Raw genomic sequence first — 23,517 nt, 5'->3', positions numbered from 1 at the left:
CTAATCAAAACACTCATAAGCCACGTGTTCACACAAAACATGACAACATGAAAGCATGCAGCCAATGAAAAAAAAAAATGTACATCTTTAAAACCCTAGGTTTCAGACCTGCAACTTTTTTTTTTTTTTGGCCTGCCCTATATAATACAATTTGAAGCCATTGGTTATTCTGAACCGCTATAGGTGATGATAACATTAGACAGCCCTAAAAACTGACAACAACATACACAAGTCTATTTGGAAGGACATGGAGCTAAGCAACAGCAACAACAGACATTTTCTGAGGTTTGACAGCCAGACATCTGAGAGAGTCAACTGGTTCAGATGATGATCAACACAGGAACATGAACACGGATCTGTGAACCATCAGTGTTGAGACGGTTCAACTGGACTCTTTCAAAACGCTGTCAGAGTGAAAGCGCTGGATATTGGATGAGGGAGTTCACATTCACAAAAGCGTACTGGGCTACAAGCTTTCTCAAAATGCAGCTGAAATAAATACCATTGTATTTATACCACTGTCTGCAATGTGAATACTGGTTTCTGGCTGGAAGGTGTGCATTAAAACCCTGTAAGGCACACCTGTGGAATGTCCCATGCATTGTATATAATAGGCTATATATAAACTTAGCAAAAAAAGAAAAGAAAAAGAAGTGTCCTCTCACTGAGCCAGATTTGCCAGTTCTTCTCCAGTCTTCCACTAAGCTAAGGCACCTACAAATGATTAAATACGTCTGTAGTGACATGTACGTGTGACGTGATTTTGCACTACAAGAATGATCAGCTGACCTTTCTGTCTCCTTGTGGCACATTGTTAGGTGTCTTAGGCCCCGGTCTATGGGCTGGTTTCAGATCTTTTGATGTAATGGACAAAATCGACTCTGGCAATTTACATTGGCATATAATGACATATAATGAAAGTCAGTTGAGTCTAATGTTGTTCTGTATGGAAGCTTTTTTTCCACCATGGAATAAAAAAATAAAAGGTAATAGTTACATTTTCTCTCACACATTTTTTTTTCCAGTTTAAATCTCAAATCTGAGAAAATAAATTGCAAGTTATCAACTCAGAATTATGAGAAATAATCATAATTTAAAAAAAAAAGTCAGAATTGCAATTTAAAAAAAAATGCAATTTTTGTGTTTAATTATTTTAAATGTCTGTAATTTTTATTTCAGTTATTATTTCAATACATCAAGTTATGTATATATATATATATATATATATATATATATATATATATATATATATACATACAAATATATATATATATACATACATACAGACATTTTATTTCAAGTAACAAAAATGGGTTCTTAATGGTTTTAGTTGAAGTTAACTATAATAACCCTGGTTCCAGTCTACTGCCTTTCAAATCACAACTCAGGATAGTCACTAATGGAGGAGCACACAGTCAAATCAAAAATCATTCAGACACTAAATATAAAATATAATCTAGTGGGTGAAGGACACTATAGTTAATTTATGTAAATGAGGATAACAAGGTGTCTGAATAAATTTAGGTTTGACTGTATACTAACAGTATTTTTTTCATTTTTATCAGCCTTTATAAATAAGCGTCCTTGACTCCAATAAATCAATTAAAACAAAGAGAAAGGTTAAGATAGTGTTTTATTAATTCGTTTATTTAGTCTTGATTTATTCGGAAGGTCGAGTCGATCTCATGCTGTGTCTCCATAAGAAGACAGGTGTTTGTTGGCTTCAGGCAGAATAAACAGTACAAATCAGATTCAAGTTACATGTACTGAACAGAAGAAATACATGACGATGCAGACTGAAGAGAGAAAGAGTCAGAATGAGAGTAGATACACGAAGAAATGAAATCCCGGTAACACTTTACAATAAGGTGTCATATGTGTTAACATTAGTTAATGCATTATCTAACATGCACTAGCAATGAGCAAACGAGTGTCACACTTTATTTTACAGCATCCTTGTTGCATGTTACATTTACATACTATAGCATTAACAGTACATTATGCATAAATTCGAGCAATTAACCCTAAACCTATAGTAAGACAACATTTATCAATATTGCACTGTAACAAGGACATTTAAAGTGTAACCAAATGATTTTATAGCTTTTATTAAACTTTGTTAATGTTAGTAAAAAGTACAATTGTTTATTTGATTGTTTACGTTGGTTCAGAGTTCATAGTCACCCAAGAATAAAAATTATTGTTATAATTTACCCTCATGTTGTTCAAAACCTGTATGAATTTCTTTTGTTCTGCTGAACACAAAAAGATATTTTGAAGAACATGGGTAACCCAAACAGTTGATGGACCCCATCATTTATTGAGTAAATAATGACAAATTTTTAATTTTTGGGTGAACTATCCAACTATTAACTAATCTTAACAAAAATGTTATGGTAAATGTTCAAATAAACATTACCTAAGATGAATAAATGCTGTAGAATTATCGTTTATTGTTGGTTTATGTTAAATAATGTAGTTAACTAATGTTAAATGAAACCCCATTGTAAAGTCTTACCAAAATCCCCAACTAGTCTATTGAAGAAAAACACAAATGCATCTTGCTTGTTTTGCATCTGATCTTGAGAAAGATCTTTCTCTTTTTTTTTCCTGCCTTAAAACACAAAAAGCCTCTGAGGCAAAGCACAAAAGCTTTGACAACAGCTTTATAGAAATATTTCTGCAGCAGCAACATTTCAAATAACGGTGAGGCGAGAGTTGCATTCATTTATAAAAAGCGTATAGTTACTTACTGTAACAAACCACAGGACACCATACCACAGACAGAGAACTTTCTGACAAAATCCATCACTTTAGAAAAGGAGGGCAAAATGTTTTTGAGGCCAAATTACGATACGCAGCTTGAGGTTTTTTTTTTTTTTTTTTACTCTCAGCCGACCTCAAAAAAGCTTCTAAAAATAAACATCTCCAATAATTGCCATTGAGCTCAACCCAACAATCGACAAAATAACACTAATAAAGAAATAAGCCAAAGCGAATTTAAAAGTGTGATTCTCAAGGAAGTTCACATCAGGTAGTAAAGCCAAACCTTAGAGGAAACTCTCCATTCTGGCATCAAATAATCATATAAAGATCTAAGTGAATAGTTTATTAAAAAATGCTTAAGATTTAAAAAAAAAAAAAAAAATCAAATGAAACCCCTAAAACCTTCTAAAAATGTGCACTACCGCTTAACAAGTTTGGGGTCGTTAAGATTTGAAGATTTTTTTGAAAGAAGTCTCTTCTGCTCACCATGGCTACATTTATCTGATCAAAAATACTGGGGGGAAAATTAAATATTACTATGATTTAAAAGAACTGGTTTTAATTTAAATATATAAAAAAAAGAAAAAAGAAATTGAAAAAAAGTAATTTATTCCTGCAAAGCTGAATTTATCATCATCATTCAGTGTCACATGATCCTCCTGAAATCATTCTAATATGCTGATTTTCTCCTCCATTAATATTAGTAGTGCTCAGTTATTAATAACGGTTCTTATTATCGATGTTGAAAACATTTGTGCTGCTTCATGTTTTTGTGAAAACCACAATACATTTTTTTCAGGATTCTTTGAACAAAGTTCAAATGAACAGCATTTTAAGAATCCTGTAAAATTGTATTGTGGTTTCCACAAAAATGTGAAGCAGCACAACTGTATTCAACATCGGTAATAAGAACCGTTATTAATAATCGAGCACTAATAATGTTAATGAAGCAGCAAATCAGCATATTAGAATGATTTCAGAAGGATCATGTGACACTGAAGACTGGAGTAATGATGATGAAAATTCAGCTTTGCATCGCAGGAATAAATTACAACTTAAAATATATTTAAATGGACAACGGTTATTTTAAATTGTAATAATTTCTCACAGTATTACATTTTTTACAGTACTTTTGATCCAATAAGCAGAAGCCTTGGTGAACATAAGAGAAAACTCTCAATGACCCCAACTCGTGTAGATGGTCAGATAGATGAGATCAAAGGTACGAAACAAGGAGAAAAGCGAGAGAGGAAAAAAGACAGACAGATAAAGTGATAAACGAGGATAGACAACAGCATTCAGCATCTGAACTCTTCTCTATGACACCATGTGGTTCCCTGAGGGCAGGGATGAATGAGAAAGAGAGAGCAACAGACAGACAGACAGACAGACAGAGAGAGAGAGAGAGAGAGAGAGAGAGAGAGAGAGAGAGAGAGAGAGAGAGAGAGAGAGAGAGAGAGAGAGAGAGAGAGAGAGAGAGAGAGAGAGAGAGAGAGAGAGAGAGAGAGAGAGAGAGAGAGAGAGAGAGAGAGAGAGAGAGAGAGAGAGAGAGAGAGAGAGAGAGAGAGAGAGAGAGAGAGAGAGAGAGAGAGAGAAAAGGTTTAGTATGTTGGCGGACACATCTCACTGCTTTTCTTCCTCAGCATCTGGCTGTGCTGGTTTAGTTTGTTCTTCACCTGAAAAAACAAAGAGTCTGTTATTATAGTGGCATTCAGTTTAACCCTTTTTTAAGCCTCATTTAAAAAAAGTTACACACAGGTACATAGATGACAAAAATGTCCATGTCAATTTGGACTAAACCGCTTGATTCATATGGATTCATTTTTCGATCTTTTTAGTAACTTTTTGAAGCGTCTAAGTGGTAGCTGTGTATCTGTCTATGGAGAGTACAGAACTGGCTCAGATTTTATTAAAAATATCTTCATTTGTGTTACAGGTTTGGATCGACATGAGGGTGTAATTAATGACAGCATTTTCATTTTTGGGTGAACTAACCTTTTAAATGTGCTTATTAGAAACAACATTAGTCAATGGGTAATTACGATCCATAAAAATAGTAATATTAATAAACCAATGCAATCTTTTCTAACGCTAACTTTTATTTTTTAATAAATAAGAATAAATAAGTACTTATTCATTTTAATAAATAGTTTTTTTTAAACACCATACCACCATGTTTCTTTGTTCATGACAAAAACAATACTTGAGTTATTAAAAATGACCAACTATAATTTAAAGGAAATTATAGAAACTAAAGATATATTTAAGATCCTTTTTTCTTAAAAAAAGGGAATCAACAGAATAAAATAATAAACAATGACAATAATGCTATATTTATGGAAAATAATTGAATCAATACAACCTTTTCTAGCCTAATAATAACTTTATTTAATTGTCTGTTTGTTATTAACTCCATGCCCGTTTCTTTCATCATGACGAAAAGCATACTTGAGTTAAAAGTCCCCCTGTAGTCAATACTTGTCTCTCTTAAAGGAGTAATTCACTTTTTAAAAAACTTTTGCTGATAATTTACTCACCCCCATGTCATCCAAGATGTCCATGTCTTTCTTTCTTCAGTCGAAAAGAAATTAAGGTTTTTGATGAAAACATTCCAGGCTTTTTCTCCATATAATGGACTTCATTGGGTACCAAACGGTTCAAGGTCCAAATGACAGTTTCAGCGCAGCTTCAAATGGCTTTAAACGACACCAGACGATGCATAAGGGTCTTATCTTGCGAAACGATCGGTCATTTCAAAAATAAATACAAAAGTTGAAGTTTTATAAGCACAAATGCTCGCCTTGCTCTGTTCTGTGATGCACGTTTGTGACTCTCCTGTTCGAACTCGTTCATCAAAATGAACAAATCTTTTTTCGAGTCATTTCGTTCATTCAACGAACGAAATGACTCAAAAAAATATTTGTTAATTTTGAACGAGTCTTTTTTCGAGTCATTTCGTTCATTCAACGAGTTCGAACAGGAGAGTCACGAACATTTAAAAAAAAAAAACTTTTTTATTTATTTTTGAAAACCGATCGTTTCGCTAGATAAGACCCTTATGCATCGTCTGGTGTCGTTTAAAGCCATTTGAAGCTGCACTGAAACTGTCATTTGGACCTTGGACCGTTTGGTACCCAGTGAAGTCCATTATATGGAGAAAAAGCCTGGAATGTTTTCATCAAAAACCTTCATTTCTTTTCGACTGAAGAAAGAAAAACATGGACATCTTGATTGACATGGGGGTGAGTAAATTATCAGCAAAAGTTTTTTAAAAAGTGTACTATTCCTTTAAAACTCATCTTTGATCACCAAAATTACATTTTCAAAAGTTTGAAAAAAAATTCATGCCTTAAAATAGCATAAATGTAACTCTACACAGTTGCTTTACTTAGATTACGTGTAGCCATGAATATGTAAATTAGCACCGCCTCCACTCACTCACACCAGCTCAGAGATCCACTCGATCAACTTTACTCAAGTTACAAGTGGGAATACTGGTTTAATTCAGCCATATACGTTTAAACCAGAAACCGATTCAGAGGAAGAAGTGGAAGAGTGAATTATACAGGCTTGTCTACAAGTCACATAACGGTTATTAATATGATTAGCCTTTTGCTTGACTGCGTTATCAAATAGCTAATAACGTGTTGCTAATGTTACACAAACCACGTTCCCGTTCTCCATCTCAGAGTCTGACAGCTGCCTTAAAAAAAATCAGCATCCTTTGAAACGCTTTGAAAATCAGCGGGAAAAGGCATGTAGTTTATCATTACATACATCAACATCATATCCCTAATTCATCCGCTATATTGCTAAATGTACCCGATTTTTCATCTCAACAGAAAAATATATCGTGATAACCAGGCTTTTCTTGAGACTCACCTGATGGAGTATAGTTAATGATATACAAAAGCCCACCCTAATGTTGACGTGATTGGTTACATTTGTGACGTAGAGCATCGATTCCCAACAGGGGGGTCTCGGCCCACAAGGGGGCCTCAGCGAGCTCTTTGGGGGGTTGCGTCATATTTTGAAAAGTGTTGAACAGTGAGCTTTAAAGCAGCAGTCTGTAACTTTTTTGTGTTCAAAATGTATTATATTTATATAATGAGCGAGTACATCATGAATCCATTTTCCAAACCGTGTTTTTGTCTTATCCTGAGTCTACTATGGTACACCTATAATAAGTGTTTTTAACACTGGTTCTGCGGTGCCTGTGAGACTCGTCATAGACATAATGACACAATCCTCACACTGATTGATAAAGCCTCACAAATAACATGTATTGAGGTCTCAGACACCAGTCATTTTTTAATAGCCTATATCAATTCTTTTTTCCCTAAACACCAGTGTGAATGCTGATATTATTGTTATTGCATTTCAAATAGGTCCAATTAATAGGCTACGTTTTTAAATTACAAATGGCCTACTGATGTTTTTGTTATAGTATTTTCAATATTATACGGTATTATTTGTGCATAAACTAATCTTGCTATAGTAATAAACATACTGTTTGTTTAAAAACAAAACATTTTGTCATCCTTGCTGCAAGTTTACAAGAGCAACAATACCATTAAATGTGAAGAGGTGCCCTAGAATATTTTCTTGGGAAAAAGGGGGTCTCAGACAAAAAAAGGTTGGGAACCACTGACGTAGAGAACGGGGGATTTCAAACCGTTTATGAGACTGTCTTTGGTTCACGGCAGTTTTGAGGAGAAAATACTCAGTATTCACTATTTATGAATTTGCACATGGTTTGTCTTAAAGCATATTAAAAACAGCAATGGTGTTTATTTATGAATTTGCACATGGTTTGTCTTAAAGCATATTAAAAACACCAAATAGACAAACAACAGTAAAAGCTTGATTTTCACCACAGAGGGACTTTAATTAAAATAGAAACTAAAGATATGCAAGACTCCTTTTTCCTTCAAATGCTAGGCTACAACTTGATTAAAAACCTTTTCAAAGATACCGACACAATTTCCTCAGAAAAATAGTAATATTACAATCCAATAATTTGATATTTAATAGTTGTTTTACGGAATCTATCTTTGTGACGATCACTCAGGCAGTGTTCTGACTAGTTACAGATACTCATCTTATCAAACACAAACCTGTTGCTTTTAAATAGGTAAAGACAATTTGAACTTGATCTCTTAATTTTAAAAATCTTATCACCGCACCAATTTCAGGTCTGTTAACCTCAAAAATGTTTAATTTTACTGACAATGCAAATATCATTTTCTTAATTGGTAAAGTACCTCAGGGACTGACTGCACTGTGCAATTCAGAATTTTATCTTATTATAATAATATCTAATAAGGTTATAATTAATTCGGCATCTCACAGTGTTTGCTTCCGTCTACTATGGCCATTGGCAAAGTAGCTTTCCCTTCTCTAAGGTGTGTATGTCTCACCATCTCCCTGCATGTCTGAAGTCCACAGTGTCAGGTTGTCCCGTAACAGCTGCATGATGAGTGTAGAGTCCTTGTAACTGTCCTCACTCAGTGTGTCCAGCTCAGCAATCGCATCATCAAACGCTGCCTTCGCCAACCTGTTGGAGGAGCGAGTGGAGAGTCAGACTGGGGTTTTCCTATAAGGTAGAGGTTCTTAACCAGGAGGCTACAGGATGATGTATTCAATTAAAATGATATAACTCTAAATGAAATGCTAAAAATATTACATAAAATAAAGATCTAGACTGAATTTTTTTTATTTATTTTTCTCAATAACTTGTTTTTATTAAACATACAGTTCTTGAAACTTGGGGAATCATGAAATGCATCATGGTTAAAATAATTATATATATATATATATATATATATATATATATATATCAATACTCACAGGCCTTAAGTAAAAGATATTGAGTACCAGCTGTTGAGTATCCAAGCCCATGTTTAAACCTGGTATTAAGATACTTTTTGGTCGACGGATCCGTCTCTTTTGTCCACTTTCAACCATTTCTGTCCTGATTTCTTTGAGGGGAGAGTCTATGAGCGGGTAAATGTATGGGCTTTTTCTGATCTCTCTATCTAATGGACAAAAGCTTGTGTAATTTACATATAAACATGACCGGAGACGTCGGAAACACATACGAAGAGCAGCACTTTCGTTTCTGCTCTGATTGCCGCAAGAGTGCTTGTTAGAAATCAGGAATGGTGAGAGAAACATTGTGCCTGGTATGTTTTTTGTCTTCAAACCAAACTCTGTTTTTCAGGCAACAAAGTTTAAATCCCGTCTGGCTAACGTGCTTCACATAACGTGAAGAATGTGTCAGTAGACGAAGAGAAGTTGATTTCTGCAGCTGTTCGAACACATTCGACCACATCAAAAACTATAGATATAGAAAGAAGGTTCACTCCTATAACTTATGAATGGGAGAAACTGCAACACGCAATATGGTGGAATGTGTCCCGCCTTCTAAGTAAAAGAGCCAATCGCTTGGCTTGTCTAGCCTGAAAAACAAGCTTTTTTAACACTATTTGAGCATTAGAAACAACATTTATGGAACAATTCATGTCAGATTTTGTTGCTGATTTGAAATAGCCTATGTTATTTATTTTGTGAGTTTGGCAAGCAGTTTTTTGAGATTTCAGGATTCCTCCAATCAAATAGATTGGACTTGGTTTTGGATGCCCGAAATAGCTGCCCGGAGGTGTTGCAAATATGGCTGTCGGGTGAACACTTTCCTCGAAAGGGACTTTGACCACATGAGCGTTTACACTACGAAAGCAATCCAGTCTAATGAGTTTAACTGGTCGAAAGTGGACAAGCTCAAAACATTTTAGACCCTGTTTACACATGTATGTAGCACCGTCCACTTGTGATCCGATCGACCAAATCGCATCTTAATACCAGGTGTAAACAGGGCCTAATATGCAAATATTTCAGCAATGTGATCATATTTAGATTTAGAATGCCAAATAATCTAATATTTAAATCAAGCTTCTTTTTTATGTTCATTACTTGGAAATAAACATCAACTGAAAAATAAAAAATACAAAAAACCTAAACTTATTTTATTTCAGTCATTTTCCTAGGCAACATTTCTCATTTAGATAAAATAAATATGAATAAAATATATAGAAGTATAAATAAATAAATAAATAAATAGATGTAAATGACAAAAAAACAGTGCTTAGCCATAGCTGTCAATGCATATTAATCTGGGGAAAAATAACATTTTTAGGGTTGCCCCCTATTAAAGATTTTTCTAATCTACTAGTAGTCATTCATTTAAGCCGTTATACTTGCACATTTATGATATATTAATTTAATTACTTAAATATATACTGGGTGGGGTGGATGGGGCATCAGAAAATGGTTTGAGTTTCAGTGCTGCGAAAAAATATGTTATGTAACATTGTTCTACATAATGTAGATAAATACCATAATAATGAGCCTTCAAAATATAAATGAAGCGCCGTTAACGATCTGTCTGTGTGACAATTCCTGAGGAGGTATTTTTTTTCTGCGACTAACAGACTAATTTAAATTTGGTCGACAAACCTCTTCTCTTCGAATAACGTATTGTCGACTATTAGGGTGCAGCCCTAGAAGTTTATCAAACAAACATTGCACGTTTTAAGTGAGATGAGGAGAAAAAGAAAAAAACCAACCTGCATGCGCGGTCGGGGGAGTTAAGGATCTCGTAGTAAAAGACCGAGAAGTTGAGTGCTAGGCCGAGCCGGATGGGATGTGTGGGTGGGAGCTCAATCATGGCAATGTCACTGGCAGCTTTATACGCCACCAAACTGTTCTCTGCTGCTTCCTTCCTGTCATTACCTGTGGCAAACTCTGCTAGGTACCTGTGGTAGTCACCCTTCCTGCAAACACACACACAAGTAAACAAGTGTGGGTGAAAAGATTCATAAAATTTGCATTTTATGTTAAATACTGAACACTCTGACCCTTGCCCATTTAACTGTTGTGTAGGAGACCGATGATGTTCTGAATGCATGTACTTTGATTTGTCAAACACCTACATTTTGTAGTAGAAAACTTTGGATTCTCCTGTGTTGGCTGCAGGAATGAGGTGTTTGTCCAGTACATCCAGTATGTCATTACAAATAGATTTCAGCTCATTCTCAACCTGCAAAGGGAATGATAAGAAATGGCATATTAATTATGGCATCAAGTATACCTAGACTAGATGAAATAAAATAAAAAACAGCCTAAAAGCCTTTCACAAGACACCATGTAACACTGTGTCTACAAATAACAAATGATAATAACAAATGCCCATGAGCAGCGGTAGAAAGGGGGAGGTTTTTTTACGACAGTGTTGTGAAATATATGCCTCACAGCTGTAGGGGGAACTCGTTGAGAAAACACGCGACAACAAAAGTGAAAATCAGCAAAGAAACGGCTAGAGTTGCCAAGTTCCCCTTTAAGAAATGATCACTGAAAGGTTCTTTGCACCGGGTAGTTGTAGGAAATCGCTACCAGGGTGGTTCCCCGAGAACAAAATGTTCCTGGTTGCATTCTATGGAGGACCAAACCTGCAGAAATTAAAAATGAATAAATGAATAAATGTAAAAATAAATAAATAAATGACTATTTATACTTTTATTTCCCTATTTATGTATAATCATATTTTTTCCACATTTATTTATTTTTTCATTTATTTATTTATGCATTTATTTTCAATTTTATTTATTTTCACATTTATTTATGTATATATGTATTTATGTCTACATTTATTTATCTATACATTTATTTATTTATACATTTATTTATTTATGCATTTATTTATTTATACATTTATTGCTCTAGTATGCTAATGAGGGGGGCGTGTTTTACCTAAGGCATAGCAATCGATCTCAGAGTGGCAGTACTGAAGCATTGAGGCCACAGTGACACCTTGTGGTGTGACCAAACAATACACAAGAGGTTTGTGGACGTGACTTTACAGGTCATGCAGGAAATAAATGACTTAGAGATGGGCAATATGGCCAAAATCTTATAACATGATTTATGTCCTTTAATATGCCCTAACTGTATATAGCTATATAGGTTTATCATACATAGGCCTACTCTTTATTCCGGACATGGCCGTAAAACATCAGCAGGTCGGGATTTCTAAAATGTCTGGGCACCCATGAACAGAATCCGTAGATAACAGACACGGAAGCGCATCAAATTATCCACTATTAACCAAATTTTATTACATGCATTGTAGATCCGTACACAGAAGCTAACTGCATTTTTAATGTAGCCTATCTTCCAAAAACAATGTTGACAGCAACAAACTTTTCCATAAAGAGGTGAAATTTCTGCTATAAATTAATTTCCTGGGGCATTTTTTAAAAACCTTATTATAGGCTATATGCATCATCATGTAGCCTACAAGTCCTTAAAGGTGCAATGTGTAAACATTTTGAGTATCTATTAACAGAAATGCAATATGACATCCATAACTATGTGTTCAGTGGTGTATAAAGAACTTACTTAATAAACCGTAATGTTTTTATTACCTTAGAATGAGGCATTTATATCTACATAGGCGGGGGAATCCCCTTCTATGAAGGTCGACATATTGTGACGTCATGTTTCTACCGTAGCCGACAGCGAACAAACAGTGCTACAGAGCGCGTTTCGTCACAACCTTGAAAGAGAAGCTGCAGAAAGCTAGAAGCTAGCCATAAACACCGTGAGTAGTGACTTTTCCCTTGTCAGTGGTGTAAAATATGTAGTTGGATTCTTTCATGTAACTTAATTCTTCTCCCTCGCTGTGTTATGGCTTTGCTATGTGGGGATAAATGTGCTGGTTAAGTTCGTGAGACAGCTGATTAGTACTCTTGTCATTGACCGCAAAACAGTTACAGGAATCACCAACCCGTCGATCTTGGAAGCATTTTAAGTCGATCGAGTTTCCAAAATCAGAGAAAAAAGCCTATTGTGTGTAGTAAATGGTGTCTAGGGGATGCGAGGCGCGCGCGCTGTTACAATCACGTCATTTTTGCCGCACGCACCTTTGGGCTCATGCGGACGCGTCGAGTTTAAACAAGGCTTTACGCTTTAACCAGCTCAGCCACAGTAACAGCTCATATTAGCCAGCTAAACTTTTACTACCCTGTTAGAAAAAATATATAGTTGCATAGTTTCATGTGGTTCTTCTCCCTCGCTGTATTATGGGTTTGCTATGTGGGGAGAAATGTGCTGGTTACGTTCGTGAGACAATCAACTAATTACTATTATTATATTATATATTAAGACCCTTGATCCTCACCTGACTATTAGGGGTGGTGAAAAAAATCGATTATTGATTAATCGCGAATATGTTATGGACGAGTATGAATCGATTATTAAATCTTCAAAAATCTATTTTTTATTAATTTTTTTTAAAAAATGCATTCTTTTATTTTGTAAAAAATGTTATACCGGAAGTTGAACGTCACGAACGCGCCCAGTTCCAGTTAGCAAGCGCGTGTAACGCACTGTATATGGTGTAACCAAGCGGCAACATTCTAATCTGAAAAATGAAGCCTACCCGGAAGTGCGAAAAACTGCAATACACCGAAAATCCACTAGGGGCAGGTCCCAAAAGGGAGCAAATGTCCATAGACTCCATGTTAAAATGTCCGTTTTCACAGCATAAATTCATGTTTTTACAGGTTGGTCCCATGGACTTTTATTGTATTTTTCGATAGGTTGTGCCTGACAACTGTGAGGGAGGTGAATTTTTTTCTAACTCGTTAGTTTAGATCGTATTTAGATATAAAATGTATGACAAATAAGGGCGTGGTTAACTTTGATTGACAGCTTGATTGACAGCTGATAACGTGCTGCGCCTAGTGGAATTCCTGAAATTTGATGTCTCGGCCATGATCTGACACAACACATCATACCACCTCTGTATCCTTTCTGAACATTTGTTTTGAAATATCGTACATAAAATTGGTTGCTCTGCTATAAACTACACTAACCGACACTGTAGGAGGACTTCGCTTCATTTTTTCCGGTAACGTTAAGTGAAATTCCACCACTATTTCACGTAGTTAGCACAATTTAGCGTCAATGTTTGTGGGCAGTGGCACTGCAACAGTTAGCATTAAATCGCCTCAGATAAGATAGCGTCCGAGGTAACTTACTTTACCTATGGTTATAACTGACGTTTGAAACACTGTAAATGCGTCTGCCAAATGAATAAATGTAACATAACATTTAAAATATTGCTACATAGGCTTTATAAAATAAAATGTCACCACCGTCTCTTTTTGTGAGACCAAAGATTCGCCCGTTAGATATACACAAGACGAATTATATCTCATGTTCAACCACTAGACTAAAGACATCAGAGCCAGCGGCACACGTCAGAAGCAGTAGCCGAGGTAAGGCTGTTCCAGGCGGGGTACATGAGCGCTGAGCGCGCGCTGATCCCTGGATCTCAACTCCGAAAACGTCAGATCAAATTTTTAAGTAGGCTCTATCTTTATAAATAAACCACAGATTTTAGCTTTAAACAACTACATTGTCGACTGAAAAACTATTAAAACTACATTTCGTGACACAATAACAGTAGTATTTTTAAATTTCGCGGCTTTTCTCCTCTGAACATTACTATTATTATTTATATCATGACCAAATACAACCAGAAACAAATGTACAGTCTTGCTTGTGAAAGATAATTCATCGAGACTTGTTTTCAATTGTGTGGCGATTTGTACAGCCCCAAGCAGGCACGAAACTCATATGGGTTGGCCAGAAGGTGGGCGGGGTTAGGATTTCCCAAGATTTTCCAAGATGGCGCCGCCCATACCCCCCATAAACGGCTTCAAAACCGTTCTTCAGAAAGTCTATGGGTGACGTCACAGACGCTTTGTCCATATTTTTTACAGTCTATGGGTGTAACCAGCCAGAGCGAGTTAGAGCAGGTGTGTAAAAGCCTGTTTGAGCCTATTTACAATCGTATTTGATTGCAGAGCGCCGTAGCGCAAGCACTACCTCTCGCTCGTTCCTCTCTCTCGCGCGCGCTCTCTCTTACCCTCATATGAGGCGCCGTTTAGGGCTTATATCAAACTTGATTCACGCACACATATATGAAACACTTGCAAACACATATATTAAGTAGTCAAACATACATGTATATACGCACATACACGCAAACTCTACACACACGAGATGCGCGCACATACAAACTCTCCACGCACATAGCCTACTCATATGAGACACGCGTGGCACACACAAACTCTCCACGCACATACTGACGCTAGCACACACACACACACAAACTCGCGCACAAACTCAATGAGACGGAGACACAAACTCGCGGACAAACTCAATGAGACGGAACACACACAAACTCTCCGTGCACATATTCATATGAGACGCGAGCAGGCACGCGCACACACACACACACACACACACACACACACACACACACACACACACACACACACACACACACACACTCATCTGAGACGCATGCTCACACAGTACATGATATGATTCTCAGTGTGAACAGAAATCACACATTGGTAAGTGCATTTTTTGTTAACAGAGACAGAGTCCATTGCTTTTATTGTTTTTGGTTGTTTTGTTCATTTAAATAGTCTTTAGAAATAAAAGTTTATTGATCATTGAAAGGTGTACCTTCATTATTATGCCATTATCATTATTTTAGAAGAAAATGGTCTCAGAACGACTTTATCATCAATATTATCGTTTATCGCAATAATTTCTTGGACAATTTATCGCCCAGCAAGATTTGTTATCATGACAGGCCTATAGGTGTTACTGAAGTTACAGTAAGTTGTTCAAAAATGTTCATTTTGTCTTCTTAATGATTAAATTGGACAATTTTCTTCTAGAAAGGTGTTCAGGTGGAGAGAAAACCTTTTCTTTACCTTGATATGTTTCGACTGCAACCTACAGTCTTCCTCCACCTGAACAACACCTTGTCTTTCTAGAAGAAAATTGTCCAATTTCTACAGTATGTTGGTTCTGATCTACTTCCTAAAGGAAATAAGCCTTTCATTTATTTGTTATTGTTTAGTTCAACTTGATGAGTCACAACACAATGTGATGTATTCATTTCTGTGTTCTACAGAACATAAGCTACATACAAATAATTCTTAAGTTATAACTACACGACACTGAAAGTGCTTTGAGTTGTTGTTACTCAATAAAAGAGTTGAGTAATTCAGCAGCTGACTTTTTTTAATACTGCAATCACTTTGTAGTGTATTTTCGTTTACTGATGTGAAATGGAAAATCAATAATCGCTAATCGAGAATCGTTAATAATCGAAAATTGACTGTCATCGAATCGGGACTTCAATAATCGTAATCGAATCGGGAAATCAGACAGATTAACCACCCCTACTGACTATGGCTTTGTAAACTTTATCCATGATGTGGTTTATAATGGACTGTGGTACAGAAACGTGGTTTACTCTGGCTATTCTCTGCCGTCTCAGACGACGATGTTTGTCCCGTTTGAGACACGCTAGCTTCTTCGAAAGGGAGGGTGAGCAGTGGGCTGAGCCCTTAGTGTAAACTCGCAACCGAACCGCTAGATGTCGCTAAAAGTCACACACTGCACCTTTAAGTTTAACTGATCAATTCAGTTAATAAGGCACTACTATAGGGCTGTCACCAGTAAAATCAGTTTCAACAAAATCCATCTTCACACTGCAGATGTGGGACTGACGCTGACTCTGAATGGCATTAGATATTATTTACACAGACTGTTAATGCAGAGGAGCCATGGATGCATTTACACTGCAATTACAGTTGCGTAAATAATGTTATGAGATTCATCTTTTAATATAATATTTTGCATATTAAAATATTTAATGATAGAATCGATGAAATTATACTTTTAAGTATGAAACTAAAACAGCCACTAGGCCACCGTCTTAACGAGTGAGTTCAATCATTAATTCAGACAATTCGTTCAAATAGGCTACTGATTCGTTCAGTAAGAAAACACCACGTGTTGCTTAGAGGCGCAGCGGTTCTGTGGAGTTTGGAACTTTTTTTCTTTTTCTGAAGAAACAGCAAAAAATAAAGAAAAAGTATTTTTCAACACTCTTCCCGTGTGCTAGTATATCATATTATGTTATATAATAAAAGTATCATATACATAGGCTTTTTTACACCATTTTTAATTGGCATTTATTTATTAATTTTGTTGTTTGCGAGGTGGCGGAAGGAAATTTTTTTTTTGAGAAATAAACCAATTTACATACAAAATAGGCATTGAACAAACAATAGGCTATTAACAAAATTGTAATTTTTTACAATTCTCAAAAGGCCCACGTAGTTGCAAATTACAATAAATAACAGCAATGAAGTCTCAAATCATATTTACAACCATGAAAGGCAAGGAAGAGAAAATAAATAAATGAATTAAAATATTATAATTGTAATGTTGTAATACTATAATGTTGTTCTTTCAATTATTTAAATTATAATATTTTTAATTCATTTGTTTATTTTCTCTTTATTTACCTTATTTACCTCTTTATGGAAAAGTTTGTTGCTGTCAACATTGTTTTTGGAAGATAGGCTACATTAAAAATGCAGTTAGCTTCTGTGTACGGATCTACAATGCATGTAATAAAATTTGGTTAATAGTGGATAATTTGATGCGCTTCCGTGTCTGTTATCTACGGATTCTGTTCATGTGTGCCCAGACATTCTAGAAATCCCGACCTGCTGATGTTTTACGGCCATGATTTCCTGCATGACCTGTGAAGTCGCGTCCACAAAACTCTTGCGTATTGTTTGGTCACACCACAAGGTGTCACTGTGGCCTCAATGCTTCAGTACTGCCACTCTGAGATCGATTGCTATGCCTTAGGTAAAACACGCCCCCCTCATTAGCATACTAGAGCAATAAATGTATAAATAAATAAATGTAGACATAAATACATATATACATAAATAAATGTGAAAATAAATAAAATTGAATATAAATAAATGCATAAATAAACAAACGAAAAAATAAATAAATGTCGAAAAAATATAATTACACATAAATAAGGAAATAAAAGTATAAATAGTCATTTATTTATTTATTTTTATATGTATTCGCATATTTATTTGTTTATTTATTCATTTATTTATTAATTTTTAATTTCTGTAGGTTTGGTCCTCCATAGCATTCACACCGGCAGTAGGAACTCTGAAGGGAAATAAACCAGCCGACAGCGACATAATTTATGCGAAAGACGAAAACTACGACAATTTGCAGTGCTACATATCATTGAGGCTAAGAAAAGAACATCACTGCAGACAAAGGTAACAGGAAAATGCTATATAATCCCTGTTTTCCATTTCCATGGAGTTACTTGAGTATGGAGTTACTTAAGTTCATTGAGTGTGTGAACTGTGTGTTTACACAGCTTTTTAAAAATGGCAGGTCCTGGTGTTTTGTATGGCATGCGTTCAGGCCAACCAACGTACATTTACGTCACTGATAGTTCCTATTGTGCTGGATTAGACCCTACTCAGAAGTAGGAGCTTATTTAGTCCCCCATATGGCATTCTTAAAACTAAAATCGTTCCCAGTTCCGGTAATGCAAACATGCCAAAAGAAGGTACTTCTGCCAATAGTTATAGGAACTATGAAAATGTTCCTCTGGTGCGAAAGATAACTAAAACTATAAAAAATAAAACGCAATCTCACCGTTTGTCTGTATTCTCGGATCATTTTGAGTTTGTCCTCTCCGCCCTTGCTCTCCTCTTTCTGCTCAATGCTGCTGATTATCCTCCAGGAAGCTCTCCGCGCACCAATCACATTCTTATACGCAACTGATAACAGGTTTCTCTCCTCTACTGTGAGCTCGATGTCTTTCCCTGCAACATTCTTCATCGTCTCCACCATTTCTGAAACAGAGAGAGAAGATTGACCCCAATGAAACAAAAGGGAACCCATCAACAAAGACCTGGAAATCAAAGGGAAAAAGGACAGAGCTCTTCTGTTACAATTCATAAATGTACTCCATAACATACAAATGTCACAGACTGGGTAGTGAAATAAAGGAACCGGAGTCCCTTATCTCACTACCAGGTCTGTGACATTTTTTACATTGTTATGGCATATATTTATGAATTGTGTAACAACAGAAAGTGTAGATATCATTGTAGCAGAAACAGCATAGAAAAATGACATATTGAAATTTTAGCAAATACTATCGAAGTGTTTGCAAAAATACTGCACCGCACAAATTTCAGAACCAGACAACAGATCAGCAGTTTCAACAGTGTGATGTGCAGCAATAAAGCTGAGTGATAGAGATTGCAGATAATGTAAAAGATAATGCTTGCAGCCCTCCACACAACACTAACTGATGAACGATAAAAACATTTACAGCCAATCAGAATCCATACTGCTTTAAAGAGCTCAAGCATTTAAAGCGGTAGACCACAAAAACTGCAGCACACGAATGTTATTGCTCATTCGAGTGGATGCTAATATAGTGAAGGTTTTAGGTGTGACCGGGCCTATATGTTGAAAGAGATGCACCGATGTATCGACCATCGATAATTATCGGACAGTTTTTTATCAATTTAAAACCATGAGCATATAAACCTATAGCATGAAAAGGGTTGATATAACAAAGCGATGGTTTAATAATTAACTGCGTGAAGGCACCGAGTTGTATAACGTCTGTTCCATAATACAACTTTTTTTTCTTGGCAAAATAATTAGGCCTAAATACTTGCTAAAACAAAATAAAATCTGTACAAAATACAGCAGGGCTCAGCAATACGGACCGCCCGGTACCAGCGAGAACGACGCTCGGGACAATCGACAGAACTTTCACTGCCCTGATCAAGCTTGTGCGTCATCTTCACGAAAGTTTATCCTTTGCACTTGTTTTTAAACCTTGCATTGCAAATTTAAATATTCAAGCACAAGACGACGCGAAAGAGAACACAGTTCTACTCACTGTGTGAGAAGTCTTGTGCGCACACATCCAAAGTGCAGGCCTGTACCTGAAAACTACTGTTAGACCTACCTGAAAAACCCTGTTTATTTCTCAATGCATCTTTGTTCCGTTGTATTTATGCATTTATGTTGGCCTGTTGATGAATGTTAAATGGATCCAAACCATGTTCAATAGAAATGATTGGATGATATTTATGCAATAAACTAGGATACCTTGATAAATGCATGCGTTTTTGAACTTGCTAATTTAAAACATTATCAAAAACTAATTTATTTTAATGGCAAAACAAGTGACAAATATCGATATCGGAAAATAGTTTAGTTAAATTTGGTATTTGGTAAAAAAAATCCTATTGCTGCATCCATTGTTGAAATGCTTGAAAAACAACAAACTTTTGTAACTGCAAGATAGCCTATTATGCAGTACAATCATTTTCCTTCATCTCATCAGTCATCTAAGTGGTCTATCTATTGGTTTATGAAACATTATTATTTTTTAACTTTTAACTAAGTCTACGTCAAGCCAACAACAAAAGATGTCTTGAACTTTATCAATCTAGTTCCTATTTATCCAACCTATCAATCCAAAGGATCCATGAAAAAGCAGAACCAAACACAACATTCAAAATTATATTTAAAGGTGGGGTATGTGATTCTCTTTTTTGTCCATTTTTTCTAAATAACTTGAAATCCTATTCCTAACCCACTTACAGCCACCGAGTTAGAAGCACTGAAATGAAAATTAAGCAATTTAATCATCTGTGGAACGGGCAGGACTCGAAAAACTTCAGCCAATCATTTCCAAGACCACCTAGAATCATTGGAATCAGCCAATCAAACGGTCGTACCATACCCCCCTCCCCCCAGCGCGCATGACCCCGTTCGTGCGTATAATCAAAGCTCGTGACGCATGCGCATCTCGTCAGTAAAGCCAGTTCCATGATTAGTAGTAAATCGTCATTACAATCTCTCGCGCATCTGAGTTTTCGCTCGTGCATGATTACGCGTCCATGTTCTTCGAATGGGTGGAGTCATGGCCAGCGTTGGAGGACAGAAGGTAGGACCATTTGAATTGTGTATTTTCAAAATCTGCCAGTCGTTTGCCAAATCACACACCCCACCTTTAATAGGAAATTATAGTTTAATACCCCGTGTCATATTAAAAGCACCCAAAACACTGCCCTGAATTCAAGCATGGGGTGTAATGAACAATTTGTCAATATCAAGGGTCCACAAAAACATTGATACAGTAAAAATATTGAAAATATGAAATTTGATAAAATCTCACACTATTTATCAACCCACACTATACATATCGCGATATGCATATCGCAACATCTTGCAATAACTGGGGTCATGAATAAAAGACAAAGAGAAAAATCACTTGTTAACAGACCTAAAATCTGAACCAAGTCTATTTTTATTTAGATAATTTGTAGTTTAATGAAAACAATGTATCCGTTAGTGCAGGGGTTTTCAGACTGGCGCCTGGGAACCATTATAAATGTTTTCTTTGTTTTTTAACAATAAACTAAAAAAATAAATGAACTGAATAAAATAAATAAATGCGTTAAAAAAATGAACAAAACAACAAAATAAATAACGCATCTATAGTACAGCACATTAATACAGTGAGTAGAAAAAAAATAAGTCTATATAATGTAGGGCTGCCTGCACAATGTACATATCGCGATATGCATATCTAAACAGCTAGCAATAACTGGTGTCATGAATAAAAGCACACAATTCATATAGTGAAAACTAAGCAGTGTTAAATTTTTACATTTGATTATTCAGTTTCTGTTGTTAAATAAACTCTAATGTAGGCCTACTGTAACCCTAAACCCCGTGGTTTACACTTGTGTTAAAATACAGTAAAACACTGCTGCAAACAGAATGTGAAACATGTATGCATGTTATATAATTTTAAATATATTTTAAAGATAATTTAAGTTTATTTTACACACTTTAAGCATTATCGTATCGCATATCGCATTATTTAATGAGTCATCGCATATCGCACTTTTCTTCAATATCGTGCAAGCCCTAATAGAATGTAAAAATGTAATAGTGTAGGCTACATTTGGTCTTTTACAATTTAAGATTTTGCACCGGGATGTTAATATTTGAGGGTCCATAGATTGAAAACCCCTAATTTAATGCATTTTTAAAAATATGCTCACAGATAAAAGTCACAAGCAGGGTAACAAATTCCACCAGCGGCTTGAATCTCAACCAGTTCGCGAGGCGAGCCCAAGCCATTAGGCTACAATTTAACCATTCACAGATTTTACTGAACAGTTCTTAGCTATGAGAGCACAGATCAATTTGGTACATTGACAATGCAGTATAAGCTTAGGTTGGGTTGAGTTAGTTCAGATCAGGGGCTTTCAATCTTTTAGATGCCACAGAAAGATGTGTGGGGGACCCCATCCTAAAAAAAAATATTTCTATTGTTACCTCTTTTTGTCATTTTTCTAATTAAAGAAAATATATTCTAGTTAAATATTTATTTACTTAATTTGAATTATTTATGTATATCAATTCGTATGCTTATTTTAATCTGATTTAATTTATTAACAACGTTTATTTTATTCACTTTTATTCATTTATAATTTAAATATTTACTTACTATTACTTGCTTCTAATGTAATCGTATTACTTATTAATACAGTTTTCTCTAGACTCTTCACGGAGCCCAGTTTGAAACCCTAACGATGTAACAATGCAACGATGTAACTCTGGTTGGGTTGAGTTAGTCTAGGCCTTTCCAAACGGATATTTCTGCCCATTTCACCTGGACGTGCGCATGTGACTAGACAGCGCTCAGTTTTTTGGGGGTTCAACCAACAATTTTACCAGTAATAGGACAAAGAAATCCTGATCTGCTTCTTATTCTTCCTCTGCGGCAATTCAAAATGTGTGACAACACAAATCGCCACAACAACAAAAAAATCAACTCACCATCGTATCTCTCTGCTTGCTCTGCTAGTTTAGCCTGGTATACCAAATGCTCTCGATCTGCCATGGTTACTTGGGGATCGGGAGGAGGTGGAAATGGTAAGCGACGTTGTTTGTTTGTGCAGAGGGATGCGAAGGGTATGGGAAAGTGAACAAATATGCTATATTGAGTTACTTAGTGGAGCAACGGCAGCTTAAAATCCTCGTACACTGCCGGCGACCCTGCACTAAATATGGCGATAAAACTCTATCCGGGAAATTCGCAGCGAGTCCTGCGCACTTCCTTCGCGACGAAGTGGATACTCCTTTTTTTTTTTTAAAAGAACATAAAAACAAAACATACATTTAAAATAGCTTTCGTATGTGTAAAAGAAACCAGCAAATCAAGGCACACAAATAAATTAGAAACAAAAGGAAAAAAGTGTATAAAAGAGGGGTCTTTTTATTCATCTTCCAGTAAACCAAATAAGTCTCCTATCATTTTAACAAATTTGCTGGTCTGTTTACTCATAAAAAGGAATGATGGAACTTATCTACAAAGAAAATCACTTTTAAATACAGAATACAGTAATGTTGTCTTCATACACTTGCATTTAAACAATTAACCCAGAATCAACATTAAATTAATGACAGATTAAGCTTTTTTGTCATTCAACAACATTAAAAAGAAGGAAGTGACTGGACCTTTGTTTCCAACCAATTAGACACATCTTTCAAGACAATATTTGAGTGCATGAAATAGAAAAAGATGAACAGTCAATTTAAAAAAAAGAAAAAAGAAAATTAAATGTGACATCAAGTGGATACTGTATGCCTGTTTTTTTTTTTTGTTGGGAATTTCATACCTACAAAAAAATCATGAACGGCGGTCACAAAACATTT

At 35.6% G+C, this 23,517-nt stretch overlaps 1 protein-coding gene across 1 annotated transcript; it reads right to left on the bottom strand.

The window, feature by feature from the left end:
• Positions 1 to 1,615: 1,615 nt before the first annotated feature.
• On the bottom strand, positions 1,616 to 22,899 carry ywhae2 (tyrosine 3-monooxygenase/tryptophan 5-monooxygenase activation protein, epsilon polypeptide 2). The gene is made up of 6 exons (XM_077201986.1): positions 22,639 to 22,899; positions 18,409 to 18,608; positions 10,758 to 10,864; positions 10,392 to 10,598; positions 8,187 to 8,323; positions 1,616 to 4,442 (listed from the first exon to the last, which is right to left on the bottom strand). Exons 1-6 carry the CDS (start codon positions 22,700 to 22,702, stop codon positions 4,390 to 4,392), a joined length of 768 nt encoding a protein of 255 aa, XP_077058101.1. The 5' UTR covers positions 22,703 to 22,899; the 3' UTR covers positions 1,616 to 4,389.
• Between the last annotated feature and the right edge of the window lie 618 nt (positions 22,900 to 23,517).

Source organism: Siphateles boraxobius, unplaced genomic scaffold, assembly GCF_051911475.1.
Source record: "Siphateles boraxobius isolate OS27281-9 unplaced genomic scaffold, OSU_SipBor_1 48, whole genome shotgun sequence".
Classification (NCBI taxonomy): Eukaryota; Metazoa; Chordata; class Actinopteri; order Cypriniformes; family Leuciscidae; genus Siphateles; species Siphateles boraxobius.
This window is presented reverse-complemented; position numbering and strand designations above follow the sequence as displayed.